At 40.2% G+C, this 17633-nt stretch overlaps 1 protein-coding gene and 1 long non-coding RNA gene across 11 annotated transcripts in view; one reads left to right on the plus strand and one right to left on the minus strand.

Moving 5' to 3' along the window:
• Window positions 1-17633, minus strand: part of ptprfa (protein tyrosine phosphatase receptor type Fa) — a 562000-nt gene that overhangs the window by 395729 nt on the left and 148638 nt on the right. For all 10 annotated transcript variants that reach the window (XM_020620922.1, XM_020620921.1, XM_020620919.1 and 7 more), the window contains exon 2: window positions 5385-5559. In XM_020620922.1, coding sequence (XP_020476578.1) covers window positions 5385-5478 — 94 coding nt within the window. In that variant the 5' untranslated portion in view covers window positions 5479-5559. The remainder of the gene's footprint in view (window positions 1-5384; window positions 5560-17633) is intronic.
• Window positions 14078-14820, plus strand: LOC109972211 (uncharacterized). The gene is made up of 3 exons (XR_002276657.1): window positions 14078-14187; window positions 14265-14418; window positions 14606-14820. It is a non-coding gene; the product is annotated as an uncharacterized LOC109972211 (long non-coding RNA).

Below are 17633 nucleotides of genomic sequence, written 5' to 3' on the forward strand. Positions count from 1 at the left end.
AGCAGGAAGAATCGTTGTATCAAATCAAGAGCTAATCACTGATCCTTGAAGTGAATCAACAAATGATGGGACTGTGTTACTTGATGAAATGTATACAGGCAGAAACATAATATCAAAATAAAATATCTATTAAAGCAATGAAAACTACATGAAGCTGCCTGCTGTTCAATCACACAAACATCCACATCAGAATACTATGAATGTTTGTGCCATCATTACCTAAGTCAAATCAGAAGTAATTATTTAACTATGGGAATCCTGGTCCTTTTGGTTTTCACTTCATTTATTTGCAAGCATATTGTGTAGTTATTACAGTACAAGTGTTAGACATGTTGTATGGTGTTATTTTAGGTTGGCTATACATGTTCAAGGACCGGTTTTAGCAACAAATAACTGACACTGAGTTCTTTGCCTGTGTGTCCACTAGACTTTCACAGTATAGGAATGGATAGAAGAGAGTGTCAGTGATATGTATAATATATAAAAATAATATAATCTTGATTAGACATTGTGAGCTTTAATTCTGTCAAAAATGTGTACATTTTTTTAAAAATGGTGTTAGTATTTTTAATCCAGCATGGACCCAGTGATGTTTAGGGTGATGTAAATTTTAATTATTCATTTGCCCTGGTGTCATTCACTTGAAATGCAGCATGTAAAAATTGTTGAAGAGAACACAACTTTACAAAAAGTTAGAAAGTGGACCCTGAGTTAAAGTCATTTTGTTGAACTGCAGGCTCTGTGGTAAGGAATTAACTTTGCTCAAATATGTATATACAGTATATATTTTTACATCATGCTGCTTAGCTGCTAGCAGCTTCTGTTTGCAATATAACCATCAATGTAGAGACAACTATGACTTGAAATTTGATGATTATGGGGTAAGACTAAGTAATACAAAGGATTATACAAGTGTCATAGTGTTTGGACAGAGACAGGAATGAGAGCTTTCATGCTTTCTGCTGAGTCACTGGAACCATTTGCAAAAGCAAATTAACAAACTTTGACATCCAGACTATTGAAGAAGAAGCTTTATTTTATTGTGACACATACAACAAAATTTTGTTTGGAGCCAAGGGGCCCCAGGCCGCTGCAAGCATAGGCACCGCCATCACGGGCTACTTGGGGAGGTCAGTGTCCAAGGACACTTCAACACGTGGACTGCAGGTACTGAGATTTGAACCTTCAACTTTCCGGCTGGCTCTACCCACCGCACCACTGTTGCACCCCCACTGTATAGTCAGTGGTTGTACTTCCTCTTGCTTTTAGCACATATTGGCTTCATGATACTGATAACTTTTGAAGTAACCTTTTTTGTCACATATTGAAAATTTTGTATATTATTTTCTCGTGTTAGAAAATATGTGTGTGTATGTGTGTTATGCAGTTTTCTCTGTTTAACTTGTAAAGCTGCTGTCTTGCTAGTGCTCCTTTGAAAGACAGGTTGCCAGTGTCAGTGGAATTTTTACCCTAGTTAAATAAAGGTTAAATAAATGTATGAAAGAAATCATTTATTGGTATTTTCATAGACTTTAACTCTCAGTGGACACTGGAGTGATATGTGACAACAGCATGTCTATGAATTCTGTAACTCAAAAATAAAACCACAGTGTTTGACCCAACTGATTCAAAGATTTTAATTCAGTTTCTATAAGAATAAAATCTCAACTCTAAGTGAGATATTAATGAGTCTTGTTTTCTCCAGAGTGCAGAGTGCACATACTGGAAGGTAATCGCTGACACAGGCCCCCTGATGAATTTCTACCTAATAAATTATAGAGGGAAGTTACACAATGTTCATTGCCTTCATAAAACAACAAGCCCTGATAATAAACCTGTTGATCAGAAATATTGCCCTTCGAGAACCTCCTCCTCCACCTCTGAGGCTTAGAGGCATCATCCTGCCCACTACCTGACCTACATACTGACAAGCGATATCCCAGCATGCATCAGCACAGTGCTCCCAAATCTCACTCACCTGCTGCTTGTTTTTACAGTACAGTGCATAACACACAAATACAACAACTGTTACTTCCACGGATCGGGCCATCCCCAGCACCTCGACGGCAGACACCGGGGCTGCTGGCGACTCCACTCCTGCTCACGTAGGAGCACGCTCCCGGCGGCGAGGCACACCTGCGCTCAATTATCAGAACCATACTTAAGCATGGCGCTGGTGTGTCCTCGTCGCCAGATGATCTCTCATCTTTCGACCGGCGATCGTGCTTGTGACACATCCTGGATCCTCGTCTCTGTCCCTACCTGAACCTCGTCTCTGTCCCTACCTGAACCGCGTCTCTCCGATAAGTATCTGCATGCCATATGCACTGTTTTTGTTTCTGAATTGCCTTAACTGAGGATTGTGTTTTGTGTCAGAACTGCTTTAGCAGAGGTATGTTTTTGTTTCTGCATTGCTTTAACAGAGGACTGTTTTCGTTTCTAGACTGCTTTAACAGAGTACTGTTTTTGTTTTTGAACTGCTTTAGCGGAGGCATGATTTGTTTCTGAACTGACTTAACGGAAGAGTGTTTTCCCAGCACTGGTTACTGTGGATTATCTTTATTTGAGTTACTGGCCCGGGCTGGCATAGCACTGGCATTAACCCCACTCTGCACCCCTCAGCACCAGAATCTACACTGCCACGTTCTCCTCAACCACTACCGACCTGCTCTGCCATCTGCTGAGACCTCCCGCACTATTCATCTGCTCCGGTCTCCTGCGATTGCCTCCCCAGTCAGCCCGGCCATCCTGCTCTGGACCAACAGTCTTCACTACGCAGGTTCCCAGTATGATGTTCTAGACTTCTCCCCCTCGTCTGCCTGTAATCCTCCCTCTCTCCCACACAGTGCGAATTCTCTCCGCCGACCTCAGGTTGTCCTTCCAGTGGTTCAGTTGCTACAGCTGCCCAGAGATCCTTCTCGCTTCTCCGTGCCTGGCCCTCGCCACCGCCTTTCGTTTTTAATACTCTGTGAAATAAATAAGTTTTCTCTGACCTGGGTTTGAGTCCTGTCACTCTGTTGGTGTACGGCTTGCCGTAACAACAACAACAAACTGGCTTGTGAAAGCATTGTCATATATACCAGATTATACTTTCTGTATCATCCCACACATCTGAGCTCATATTTTATAAACCTACAGTACATTTCATTACCATCAATATAACTGTACATTTGGGAGATTACTTCTCTCTGGGGCATACAGCTTGAACACAGTAAAATGTAATCCTGTATCGGCAAACAGTTACATATATGCAAAAAAAGGTGATAAAATGTTTCCTTCTTGTCTGACATTGTCTAGGTCTCTCTTTCATTTCACTGGATTTTTTTGGACTTAAACTGAACATGTACTGCAGCGCTTCCTGATTAGCTCTTTTTGTCCCTAAACACTAGATAGTACTCCATGTTGAATTTGCTTGCTGCTTGAACATGTTAAGTGTCTAACAAGCACCTCTTGCTATCAAAACATATTGCGATTGCAAAACAGAGGGATGAAGGTTTCAGCATGTTTCAAAGAATGCAGCTGAACAATGTGTCAATTGAAATACATCTACAGGCAAATGTGTTTAAAGCTGTTCTGACTGGCCATACCTGAAAGTGGAGCAAAAAGCATCGTGTCATATAGAGGGGGGTGAGAAAGTAATTGCTCCAATGGGGATGACAGTGTGCACTTTGAGATAGTCCAACTTTCATGGTGTTGCACTCAGTTGTACAAAGAAGAAGCAGCAGTATGTGTGAAGAATCAAGTAAGGGCTCCAGTGTGCTACATGCAGCCACCCCCACACAATCTCCTCTGCAGTTGTGTGTGCATTGTCCATAACAATTTGTGTGTACTGTACAGACTTGCATGAGCCATACTCTTGTGTGCATGGGGGTTGTTGCTCTCTGACACTGTAGTGGGTGCTAAGGCCCTGCATACAGCAGGAAAAGCCAAACGGTGATTCTTTGACAAAGCTTTATTTTGCCATTTCTGTATGTAGGCATCTGTACCGCAGGTGTTCTGGGTTTTATGTTGGTTTTGGAAGGAGGTGGAAAAGGAAGTGATTGGTTCAGGATTCCCACAGACCAATTAGACCATCATCAACAAGGAGCTGCATGGAGTCGGCAGACCTCTGTGTTTTTCACAGTCAGGTTTGCAGGTGTTTGAGCCCATTACAAGAAGCATGTAGCACACTGCAGAGGGGTAGGTCAGGGTTATAACTGATAAAAACAGTACAGTCACAGTAGCATCTTTATATATGTACAGTATATCTGATGATGTCGCTGTACAAAACACTGTTTTCTAAAATTGCTCTATAATATTTCTCTAACTGCAAGGCATCACTGACTGTGGTATCGCATTTCACCTTTTGTCTTCCCCAGTCCAGACTTGATTAACTAACTAGCTGTAGGCCTATACTATATGTAATGTCTAAGTCATTTGCCTTTCTGAATAGACAGATATGAAAATATTAAATTATACTTTTGACAAAGTCTAATAAAGTACCATGGGAACAGTGTGTGGAGTGTTACTACAGCTTGAGCATGATTTTAAAGCATCCTAGCTGACAAAAAGGTAAAGTAAATAAACTCCCACCATTTAATGTGATCATTAATCCAATATGTAACATTGGATTTATTCCTGAGCCCATGTGGTTATATCACTTATAGAAGAGAGATGAGTCTTGATGCAGTGATGTCTGAGGAATCGGAGAGCTTGGTCATCCAGCTTAGACTGGCGCCCTTTACACACTGAAATCCCTCCAGATTCCTTGAATCTTTTAATGATGTTCTGCACCATAGAGGGTGACAGATCCAAATTGCTCCCTATGTTTGTTTGAGAAACATTTTAAATATTTCTATAATTTTCTCACACATATGTTGGCAAACTGGCGGTCCTCGGCCCATCTTTGCTCCTAAAGGGCTCGGCCTTTCCTGGATGCCACTTTTGTATCAAATCATGATGTAGTCACCTGTTGACATCACCTGGTTTACATGGAATCATCATTTCATTGTTTTACCTCATTACTGCCTGAAATGCAGCCATTCCAACTTTTTTTGGAATTTGTTTCATCATCAGAATTGAAGTGAGTGTTTATTTTGAGCAAAGAATGAAGTTGATGAGGTGCCACAGCACATAACGTGCTGCTGTGTTGTTTTTAATGTGATACAGGACACAGATGATTTACACATCACTATTTTCAGTTTTAATTTTGATTTTGCATACTGTCCAAACTTTTTCTGATTTGGGGTTGTAAATGAAACAGCAATGCCTTGTTTCAATCACATGACAAAGTTTCACTTAAAAGCTGCTCCTGCAGATTCCGTGGCAGCTAATGGATAACCTGTGTGTAAAACTGTGAACATTTGAACAGAGCACCAAGCTGTGTGTATAATATTAGAACTTACTCTCTGTGTGAGAAGGCAGCACCAGTCTGGACAGCAGCAGGAAATGAAGAACTCCGCTGGTGAGAGGGGACAGTCGTCTGAATCTAAGTTCCATTGTGTGAATGTTGGTATACTCTCCTCTGATCCCAACACTGCTGTTGATCGGCTATGACCTCATACAGTCATAGAGTGACACCTGCACAGAGACAAAAGAAATGATTTGAAGGGCGGAGGCTGTGTAGCTCAGAGTGTATGGTCACTGGAATCTGCATTTCAGTACACAGAATGGTGGCAAATTACAAGAAAAACCTGAATGCTTGACCCCTACAGTGCCTATGCTGTGGGGAGCATTTTGCTGGCATGGTGTGTCTCCTTAGAGAGCAGGGTCACTGCAAATCAATACAAGTTGTTCTGAGTGCTAACCTATAATGAAACATTTCTATCCTGATGGGAGTGGCCTCTTCAGGATGACAGTGCCCCCATCCACAGGACACAAGGGGTCACTGAATGGTTTGATGAGGATGAACATAATGTGAACCAGATGCTGTGGCCTTCACAGTCACCAGGTCTCAGCCCAGTTGAACAGCTATGGGAGAGTTTGGAGCGACGTGTTAGACAGCGTCTCCATCACCACCATCAGAACATCACATGAGGGAACATCTGTTGGAGGAACGGTGTTCATCTCACAGACATAGAGAGTCAATGCCAAGATGCACTGAAGCTGTTCTGGTGGCACGTGGTGGCCCAGCATCTTACTGAGACACTTTATGTTTGGTTTTTCTTTTCATTTATCACCTTGTATCACTGTAGTCTATTAAAATGTTCTCACTTGCTGTTCTAAACATCTGGTCCACTTCAATACTTTGTCATGTTAATGTGGTTCATTTTTTTATAAATCTGTAATTTTTCTTATAAACATGAGACTTCAGTACAGATTTGTTTTATTATACCTTACTTGTAATTATGAGAATTATTCAGGGTTTCCACTTACAGTGACGTCCAGCCCACCTGCAGAGCAGTCAGCCACACTAATCTTATCTGTGATGGAGTAGACATGATTTACAAATGCTTTGCATAGTACATCACATATATTCCTACAGAAACTGTAGATACTGAAAAAAGTCCAATTAAGATTCCTGTAATTTTAAGGAGTTACATGACATGAACTGTTAAATACACAATGCATTAACCCTACTAAACCGGAAAAGAAAGAACAATCCACACTCACAGACAGGCTTACACTCCAACCTTTGTACAGTATATATGTAACTGATTTTTTTATACTTGAGTGTTGCAAGATTAAGATTACCTACACACTTCATTTTCACCCAGAGTAATATCTCTGAGAACACAGCACTGAGAAATAAAGTGTGCCTGCAGTAACAGAGAGCATCTGGCTCCACTCTCATTTTCCTCCTATTGTCTCCAGCAGCCTGACTCAAGCATGAACTACTAACCTAGCATTCGCTGGTGGTTCTAGCCCATGGAAACCACAGCAGTTGGACTGGGGCCATTCAAATCAACTCTGAAACTAAGTGCTCATTTCAGTGATGGTTCAGAAATAAAGACACAGAGGGTAAATTATAAAGCAGGACCTTCATTTTACCAAAAACATTAATACCATCAAATTAACAGTACTCTTCCACTGTGGAGTATTACAGCTAGCCACGTTACAACAGATCACAGAAATATCATATGGCTAACATGTTTCCTTTGTATTTTCTTAGCATATACTGTATGAACTGAGTACTACAAGGTGTTGAGACAGGTACAGTTAAACACTAAAAGCATTCACAGATCTAAAACTTAGTGATTACATCAGCAAGTATAACCAGCAGGCCAGAGACTCATTCATAAATCACACATCAACAGGTGCCTGGACAAACACTAAGTACACAAGCTGAAAATTGTCAAGTTAAATTAAAATCAAATTATAACACAACAGTGTTGTAACAAATGTCCAGTGGACCAGTAATAAGATATTCTGTGTTTCTGCTATGAAGCCTAATACACAAAGACAGTGAGGGAGAGGCTTAACGACCAGGAATGAAACTAGCGAAGACAGGGACAGATGGAGAGACAGAGCATGTAACTGACATTATTTCATGTTGAATCCATTCTCCTTTCCTTCATGGAGCTGTCATATTTAATGTCCCACTGCACTGCTGTGACAGTTATTTTGTTTGTTCACAGAAACACCGCTGCAAACATTAGTTGACCACCCAGTCTTTCAAACCCCCCTGAGCAACACTGGAAAACAAACAGAACTGTAACTCTCCTTGTTGTTTCATTTAAATGATGTAATAAACCTTGTATTGTTTGTAATAAAGCCTCAGGCTTCACGGTTCCCTTCAGTCTCTTTTCCAGTGACAGTGATACGTAACTATTTTTAATAAGAGCATGCCCAGTATGCCAACTTCACCTTTCTTTACACCAGGACACACTGTGCAACATGCACACCTGTAACTAAAGCTGTAGTGCATCCCAGTGCCAGCACCGTTGTTCCTGTTAGCACAGGGTGACTAGCAGCAGTCTACTCATTCGTGCTATCTGGGAAAAAGTATAGCAGCAATTACAAGGAAACTCAGTGACACTTTGGAAAGATACCGTATGACTGCAACAAAAAATGGATGGTTATGGTATGAATGGTTAATATTTGTTTTGCATAGATTTTTACTTTCTGTACCATTTTACTTTTTTAAATGAATTGAGGTATATCTTTACATGCGTGAGGGTACTGCTGATTTATGATTTTTGATTTTCTCCTTCACTCACATTAATACTACTAGCACTGTCTACCACAGTGTACTTATATATTGTGTTTTTCATTGTGTTTCTCCTCACTGTGTACACCAAAGCGCTTCAAAAACTCAGTTTAATACCCCTTCATACCGAATACATGGAGTGAATTACAATAAATTCTAACTTGGATTTTCATCAGTCACTTGTCATGGATTGTCCTTAACATTGTGTTTTCTGTGTCATTACTGAAATGCAAGTCCAGCCCAGTTGGACATCAAGACCAAATCTGTGCTGTGAATCCAGGGATCAGAGCCATACTTACCACCCCTTCCTGACTCAGCACACCAGCCAATCACAGATAGCAGTGGCCAGGGTGTACGTTCCCTGATTTTAACTACTGTGACTGTACTGCTGTTTGGTACACAGTGTGGACTGTAATAGTCTCCAGCCTTTGACTGAACATATAAGATACAATCAACAATACTTTACAGTATTTACTATATCCATGAACATATTTGGTTTTGAATTTTTTAAGTCTTTGCTTGGCTTTGTGTATTACAATGCTACAAGCTCCCAGTCCCCCTGATGTACGCACCTGGCATTTTGCACTTGGTTTAGTTTTTTAAACCCAAGCTCATCATTCTCTGTTTTTAAAGCCTGCCTCCTAGTATGCTCCTGACTGTCAGACTGAGCTACTGTGTGCTTGTACAATATTTCATTTTCTTTGTTTGCTTGTTTTAGGGCTCCCATCTCAGTCTCAGGACCTAATCAAGTATATACAATGACTACACAACACTTCTGTATTCCAGAGAAACTAGATTTTGTGGGGGTTGTAATAGAAACCTACATTTAAAATCAATAAGTAATCTTTTTATAATACCAGTGTACCTGATGATAAACAGTATGAAAGGGGCCATTTGTAGTAATGCTGAGAATCTGTGGCAGCCCTCTGTCGGACTGTATGTACATGGCCTGATCAGCAGCAAACAGCTGATTAATGAAATCTTCACCTGACACCTAATATGACTTAAGAGTCTATTTTGATTATTAGAAATATTTAAAATATTACAAAATTTCAAGTGTTTCAACATAGAATTGAATTAGAAACAGCAAATCATGTTGAGACTATACTATATATTTACACAGTCAGCTCTAATAAATTGTTTGCACACATTTTTCAGCAGCAGCCAGCAGATCATTTTGCTTTTTCTGGCCCTCCTTTTCTGCACGGCCATCTGCGGGGTTTCTCTTTCTCTCCATGTTTCATTTGCTATGACCAAGCTGCCTGAGTGCCAGATACTCTGTAGTTGTGATGGCAACAGCCCTCACTGCGGTACAGGTTGCACCAGATGTGCTGCTGCAGCTAAAATGGCCTGTTCATTGACTGTGTATATAATGTATGAGGGGCTTGAGGAAAAAAAAGTAGACCAGCCTTTGCATGTACAAACGTTTGTAGAGACAGACCAGTCTGCACCTGGATGCAGCTCTGACACTGATTGATCTGTTGTGTTGATCTGATGATCAACTGTGTGGTAACAAGTTGACCATATCAATGTAAATGGGTATGAAGTGTTAGTTGTTACATTCCCAGCTGATAACTGACGTTATTGCAGGATTAATATGTGAACCCTGTACAGGAACTAACAGAAGTACTTTAGCAAAGAATGTAAATATGATCATTAAAAGGACTGCAAAACTTCTTGTTTCCTTTTCATGTTGACAAGCCCAGTTTAGCTACAGTGACTGTAACAACAGAAGTGTTCATACATGTCACCTATTAAGACTGAAATTCGTGGCCAAAGGAAACAAACACCTGCTATATCTACTGTGGATCTGAGGTAATAAAAGCAAAGACTCACATCTACTGTAAATCTAAGCCTAAGTTATGAAGTAACACAATCTTTATCACTCATGAAGGAGATGTATCATCTCTCTGCTGCTGAGTGATTTTAGATTCCAGATGACCATTAGTGGAAATATTTGTTTTGGAGAGAGTGTCTGGAAGGCAGCATTGCTTTCATATTTCTATTAATTTACTGTGAATACTGGCAGGAGTACCTAGTCAGGGTATAGCACCTTGCATTCCCACAAAACCGATTAACAACTGGTGTCAGAAAACAGCTAAATCAAAGGATTCTCCATATAAAAAGCTACAAGTAATGAATATAATATTGATACAGAAACTATCTTTATAGTTATTTGTGAGTAATTAGTATTGTTGTTTAGTGAATATAATGTCCAAAAATAGTGAAAGAAAATTCCAGGCCCCAAGGTGATGTCTTCAACTGTCTTCAACTCTCCAAAGAATCATCCAAAATCCAAAGCGATTCCATTTCCAATGATATAAATGTATTTAAGGTTTGAGACACTGGACTGAATATTTGGATGACTTACTTATCAAAGTTGTTGTTGATGAATTTCTAATGAATTGATTATTTTTTCTGTCATTAGGTTTCTGTCACTAGGTAAGTAAATATATGTTTTATAGAATTGTATGCACTGTAGTTACGAATGCAGTCCTGGAGCTGCAGCATTGAGCGAACAGAAACACTGAGTGTGAAGTGCTGAGGATAACTATGTGTGAGATAATATCACTGTTCTCTGTATATATACTGTATGTTGTAGCTGCTTTACAAGTCTCCAGACTCCTGATTGTCTGGCCTGCAAAAAGGAAACCAATAAATGCAGTCCATTCTTAGAGCACCGAGGGTCATTGATTACTGGATGTGTTTACTGAAAGTAATTAACTATTTATCAGCCTTTATTAGTCTTTTTAGTTTAAAACTGATATATTGTACCTTTTCCTTTTAATGCTTTATTGGCTAAATCCACAGAACATAAATGAAGGCCAATGAACTTCAGAGAAAAGCTGGAATGTGAAAGTCAGATTTGATTAAATTAAAAAAGAGATCTCAGAAGACCTATGATCAAGAGATGTTGATTTGCATGTACGTAGCTGGAAAGGGTCATAGAGTCATCTCAAAGACTTTGGGTATTTGTCAGTCCACAGTTGGACATTTTGTCTATAAATGGAGACTATCTGACACATCTTACGGAAAGTGAATTCTGCTTACAACTATAGCATCTTTTGATTAAGGTCCAGCACCCAACCTGGGAGCCACATTGTCTAGGACATGTCAGGCTCTTGTACAGAATGAGGCTACTCCTCCTTCACAGTGTGGACCAGGAGTGCACCAGCAGCCTGATTTTACTATACAGACATGAATATGCATGGTCATGTCTCCCCTTCATCAAAGGAAGAGGGTGGCACCTATCACCATCAGGCCTGTTGGGGGGAGTGCAGTGGGATGGCACCACAGAATAAGCCTGACACGTACAGCTACATGTAGCAAAGAATCCAGCAAAGAAGAGGTTGGGTAACAGCTGCTTTTCAACAGGAGAGTGAGTGTGCAAATACTGTACAAGCTGCTTTTATTGTGGTATTTTGAAAATCTACAGTACAGTAAGTCTCTAAAAGCTGCAGTTTTAGAAAATGTCAAAAGAAAGTTCCTAATATACTATATAACTGTCATTACTGTGGAGGTTGGTTGGTCTGTCTTCCCTTAGAATGGCCTGTACAGATGCTGAAAGCCTTTTTAAATAAAAAACTAAATAACAGACTCAACCATTTTGCACTGTGAAGGTTATAACAGCTCTAAACTGTGAACCATTGTATGACTGTATAATCTCTATCACTTCATTGCCTTTTCTGTGTTCATCAACAGTGATGCACTATTGAAACAATCATTTAACTGGTTTACAGAAAATGAATCATCAACACAGTTTACATCATATATGAAGAAATAAATATTGCAAACAAACCCCATGGTGGGGCACAGTGTGTAGTCCAATGTGCTGGACGTGTGCCAAATGAAACAATAATATGATGGCCAGGCTTGCCTGGTGCAACTGGGGCACACTGGGACACAGAGTGACATCATAAAGAATAGATTATCACACATTATAGGTGGGTGTGTTAGAGGCAGTGACAAGCACATTCACTCTTTTCATCCCCTTTAAACACAGAACTCTTCCCCATGAAGAACTGACAGTTTGGGAAGAAACTTACTGTTGTCTATTAAATACAAAGCTTTAGAATGTAGATGATGAGACTTCTTTAAGGGGTGACATAGTGGTGCAGTGGTCAGCACTGTTGCCTCCCAGCAACTTGGTTCCAGGTTCCAAATCTGGGCTGGCGCCTTTCTGTGGGGAGATGATACTCCAGCTTCCTCCCACATGTCAAGTTAGGTTGACTATAAATTTCTCATAAGGTTGTGACAGGAAGGCCACAGAGGAGCACTAACATTCACTAAGTATTTAACTTTTTTGTATTTACTCATATGCGTTGAACTACAGATGATTATTCTGTGGATCATTGCAATCACACACTAATATGCACACAAGTGGATTCAACTAATGCCAAAAATTGGTCTAGTTTTTTTTTACACATTGCATTTTTTAAAATATGTCTTCTAGTTTTGTAAAATATTTTTGTTTTATATAAATAATTAAACAATGACAAAATAAGATTAAAACAAAAATTCCTTTGGGAAAACTTTAATTAACTGTGTGAAGTAGTTGTAATGTGTAGTACTCAGCACGACAGTAGATACCAACATGTCTGATGTGTGCATGAGCACTGAGGTTTCTGTGGTTATTGTGCAGCAGTCTGCTGCTGGTTGCACAAAACTTAACCAGCAAATCTGCAAGTGTAACTGTGTTCACCGCGGTTAGAGGCTGTCTTCACATGGCTGAGAAAATACCTAACACAGTAAGGGAAATGCCATCAGTAACTACAGTAGTTGGTGAGGGTCACTAATTAATGTTTATCCCGTCTCACTGGTATTATTGCTATTATTGCATTTCACCAACATCAAATAAGGGTCCTCACTGTTTAAATGCTTGCTGGAACTGAACAATTTTTATTTATTTACTATTTTTGTTAATGATCTAGGATCCAATTCAATTAGCCATACTATGCATTTATATGCAGATAACAGTAATTTATACAGTGGCCCCCTCTACTAATCAGGCTTTTCAGCATTCACGGTCTGATTTTAATAATTTAAATTTAAATATACCTACACTGAGTGGTGCTGTTGTTGGCACAGTCTCTGCTTACAAGCATCTTGGCTTTTTGTTAGGCAACAAGCTGAGTTTTAAATTGCATATTGAGAAATTAACAGTTTCACTTAAGCATAGACTTTTATTTCTGTGTAGAAACAGATTTTGTTTTGAGTGTCACAGGAGTCAGTTGGTACAAACAACAATTTTATCCGTAATAGACTATGGCAGTTTAATTTATATACATGCCTCTGCCAAAAACCTGAAACCGCTTGACTCGGTGTATCATGCTGCTATTAGATTTGTTACTGCCGATCCCTTTAGGGCTCGCCATTGTGAATTATATCAGACAGTAGGTCAGCCATCTTAGCCACTGAGAAGAGAGCATCACTGCATGTGATTTATCTATAAAGCCCTACTTAATAAGTTGCCTGAATATATTACACACTGTACCTGCTGAGTTATAAATCATCAACGTACCAGACCCATTCACAAGATTGTACTGTTCTGCAACTCTTTGTTGCCAATGCTAAAATAGGAAAGATAGAACAATTTGCAGAAGAAAACTAAACTGGCTACTCTCATTTCATATTCTCAATTTGAAATACTTTTACACTATATTTTGCAGTTTAAATGTGATTGTAACAGGTGATGTGTATACTGTGTTTTAATATAATTTTATTTACATTGATTTTCTTTATATATTTTGTTTTAATGTGTGACTTGTGTTACTGGATTTTTAATACTGACTTTGTGTGACCCGTGTACATATATTTATTAATGTTTTGATGGTGTTAATGCCAGAGAACATGCATGTGTCTCTCTCTTTATCTCTCTCCATCTTGTCCTGTGTTTTTTGTCCAGGCTTACTAGCTGTGGCAACCCTTATTATCCTCAGCTGATTGGTTGATTGGCACTTGGATCAGCACAGCTGTTGTCACTCTACAATCAAGCCTCACCATATTTAGCCACAGACTCTGCTTCCTATCTTTTGCCAGTCTGTTCCGCTGCTCATGTGGTACATATGCATGGCCAAACATCTCCTGCTACAATTAAGTATTTACCCTGCTTGACTTGTTTTCTCTTGTGTTCCAGATCCACATGTGCAAGTTGTCCTGCATCGACTCTCCTCCCTTGCTTCCCCACTCAGCCTCTGCTGCTCGCCAGTCTAAGACTACTTCTGTGGATTCTCCTCCATCTCCCAGCTCTGACCAGCCACTTGCACCAAGCCTTCTCCTCTCTGGTGCCAGTGAGTTCGCCCATGTCCTGTTCCTACTAGTTTACTACAGTTTACTACTCCTGTCTCGCTAGGTGCCTGATATTCTGCCTGAGCTAAATGACTCTGACTCTGGGTCCTATTGACACTCATTCATTCTTTGCTCGAGCTGTCAATAGTTATATCCCTCGTCAGACTCTCTGCCCTCTTGTGTTATCAGCTTGGCTGCCAATAAGCTCCCAGGAACTCCCATCCTGGACTCTGTGGATCTGCCTGCCTTCGTGAGGAGTGTCTGCCAACTGTTCCTGCCAAAGATCCCTAGCTACACCATTCCACTGCCTGCTGCCTCCTCTATAGATAGTTGCCAGCTTCTTCTCTTTGTAACAGTTACACCTGACATCATTTTGTACAATAAAAGACTTGAATGTTACTTAGTGTCTGAGTCCAGAATCCACATTATTGAAAGACGGATTAGTCTTAACAGAACAGACTGGCCACAATGGACTCAGCAGGCTCAGATCCAGGCCAGCCGTCCTTTCAAACCATTCTGCCACACCTGTCAGCTCGAGAAACCAATGACCTCATGATACGCCATGTTTTTTGACTTCATGGCATTCCACTAGACACTGTGTCTTATTGAGGGCCTCAATTCATCTCTTGGGTTTGGAGAGCATTTTGTACAGCTCTTGGTGCTACTGTCAGTCTGTCCTCCAGTTTCTATCCTGAGATTAACAGAAAAGCTGAAAGACTCAACCAAGAACTAGAGGTTGCGCTACGATGTTATGGCCACCAACCCAACAACATGGAGTAACCATCTTCCCTGGGTCGAATACACCCACAGCTCCCTCACTAGTTCTGCCACTGGACTATTTCTGGTCAAAGCCTCTTTGAGATACCAACCCCCATTGTTTCCCACCAATGAGATAGAAATCGCTGTGCCTTCTGTACAGCTACACCTTCATTGTTGCCACAAGATGTGGAAGGAGACACATGCAGCCCTTCTTTGCACTTCAGACCAAAACCGTTGCCTTGCAGACACCCACAGAAGCTCAGCACCAACTTTCCTCCAGCTTTCTTCCAGACACATTCCCTTAAAGACTGACTAGAGGGAAATTGGCTCCATACTTCTTGGGATAGTTTGCCATTGAGAAAGTCATTAACCCTCCATGCAGGTTCATCCTACCTTCTATACCTCTCAGGTTAAACCTGTCTCTACCAGATCATTAATTAGTTATTTGTATGTCAGGGCATCACTGAAAATGAACAGTTGCTCTCAGCTGGTTTTTCGCTGGTTAATAAAAGGTTGATGATGATGGTCATGAAGGAGAAACAGCTTACAAAACTGATGCAGTGCATGTTTCATAAATTATTTTTAACATGAAAGAATAAAATCTAGACAATGTTGGACAGATTTGATGAATGACACTCTACCTTGATTTGTCTAAAGCTTTGTTCCAGCTATTGCTGCTGATTCTGAAGAAGTTAATTATTAAAAGCTGCTGTATTTGTCTTGCAATTGACAGCAGTGGCACTTAACACTTCACACAAAGTGTGGTTGGACAGCTATTGTACTTTTCAATAATTATGCTAAAACCATAATTGGCAAATCACAGAAAGTGGTTTAATTTGTATTAATATACATTCAATTCAATCTAAAGTGTCATAAAGCTCTAAGGTAAAATGATGCAGTCTGCAAGAAAAGGGGGGGATAGAGAGAAAAGATAAGTGTAGTGAACTGTCTCATGTGGTATTGATTAGGGTGAATTCAGAATAAAGCCTGAAGTAACCAAATAAAAAAACTTCATTTATTGTCCAGACCTCCTGATTCTGTTTTTGGATCCTGCTTACCTCTCTCCTGGCACTCAAAGTCAAATAAAAATGAAAGGTCAATGTTGTAAAAATTGATGAGAGCCACCATATCAGCTGACAAAAACACCACAGGGCACACACAGAGTGAAAAGACTAAACCATGCACACACAGCAGTACCGAAATGTCATGATGGATCGCAGTTACTAGTTCTCTCTTAATAGAAGCTATCTTGGCATAACCTCTTGAACAAACACTGAGTTTCCAGATTATCAGGTGTACAGCATCTAGCTGCCCCAATGCAATCTAATCCAAGAGCCCTGCAATAAATCCTACCTGGGTGAAAGTGACAGTCTTCTGTCTTTGTTGAAACTATCTACAGTGTTGTTTCATGAATGCCATCAGTATTTTGTTACAGGGCAAACTAAAGGAACTATACTTGTTCACATGAACAGGACCTTTTGGTACTGATGGCTTCTTTTAGTCCATTTAAAACATGTAAAACAGACCAGGATTAAAGTGAACACAGGGGCTTTTGGTTACATGCGGGTTCTACCATATTTCCTTCAGTACATACTGATAAAGAATAACATACTTTATGTATTATCTAAATGCCTCCTGAAATTCAAGGCATTGCGGCCGGTAGCTGTGCCTACTGCATCGGACTCCTTGTTGGTCTGTGGTACCTCTGTCCTGGTCACTACCCTTCCCACCTTCTTCCAAAACACATCAGCAAATACAGCAAAAGAAATCAGACAACCAGTGCATTTTTAGAAATGGGGAGACCAAAGAAGCTTCTACAAGCATATAACAAACAACAGTAAAGTGCTGCTCAATGGCAACTGACAGCCACTGTAGCTTTTAACATAGAACTGTGATGTTTGGCTGCTAGATGACAGTTGAATGGCAGAGCTCTGTTTCAGATCTTCACTCCAGCATATGAATGCACCACAAAAAAAGAAATAGCTGAACACAGTGCTTTAAACTGCCCTGAGTACATTATGAGTTGATTTTCACCTGAAATGAAATGAAATCAATGGAAACTTGTAAGAAAGGAAAAGTGCTTTTGAAAAATGTGTCACTGGCATATTTAAATAGTTGTAATATGCGGTGGAAACTGGTAATAGCTCATAGACAGTGACAGGAAGAGATACTCAGATCAAGTTCAACTCAGATGTACCCACAGACAGTGAAACGTTCTGTGGTCAGACGAGTCCATGTTTCAGTTTTTTATCAGGAAACGTCGGGTTCCGAAGATGAGAAAAACCATCAAGATTGTTATTAACAAAAACCAGCATCTGTGGTGTGGGGGTGCATCAGTGCCAACAACATGGGTGACTTACACATGTGTGAAGGTACAACAGACACAGAGCCATGTGTTGAGATTTTAGAGAGACACCAAGGCCACATCTTTTCCAGGAATGACCATGGCTATTTCAGC

Source organism: Monopterus albus, unplaced genomic scaffold (assembly GCF_001952655.1).
Source record: "Monopterus albus unplaced genomic scaffold, M_albus_1.0 scaffold250.1, whole genome shotgun sequence".
NCBI classification, from domain to species: domain Eukaryota; kingdom Metazoa; phylum Chordata; class Actinopteri; order Synbranchiformes; family Synbranchidae; genus Monopterus; species Monopterus albus.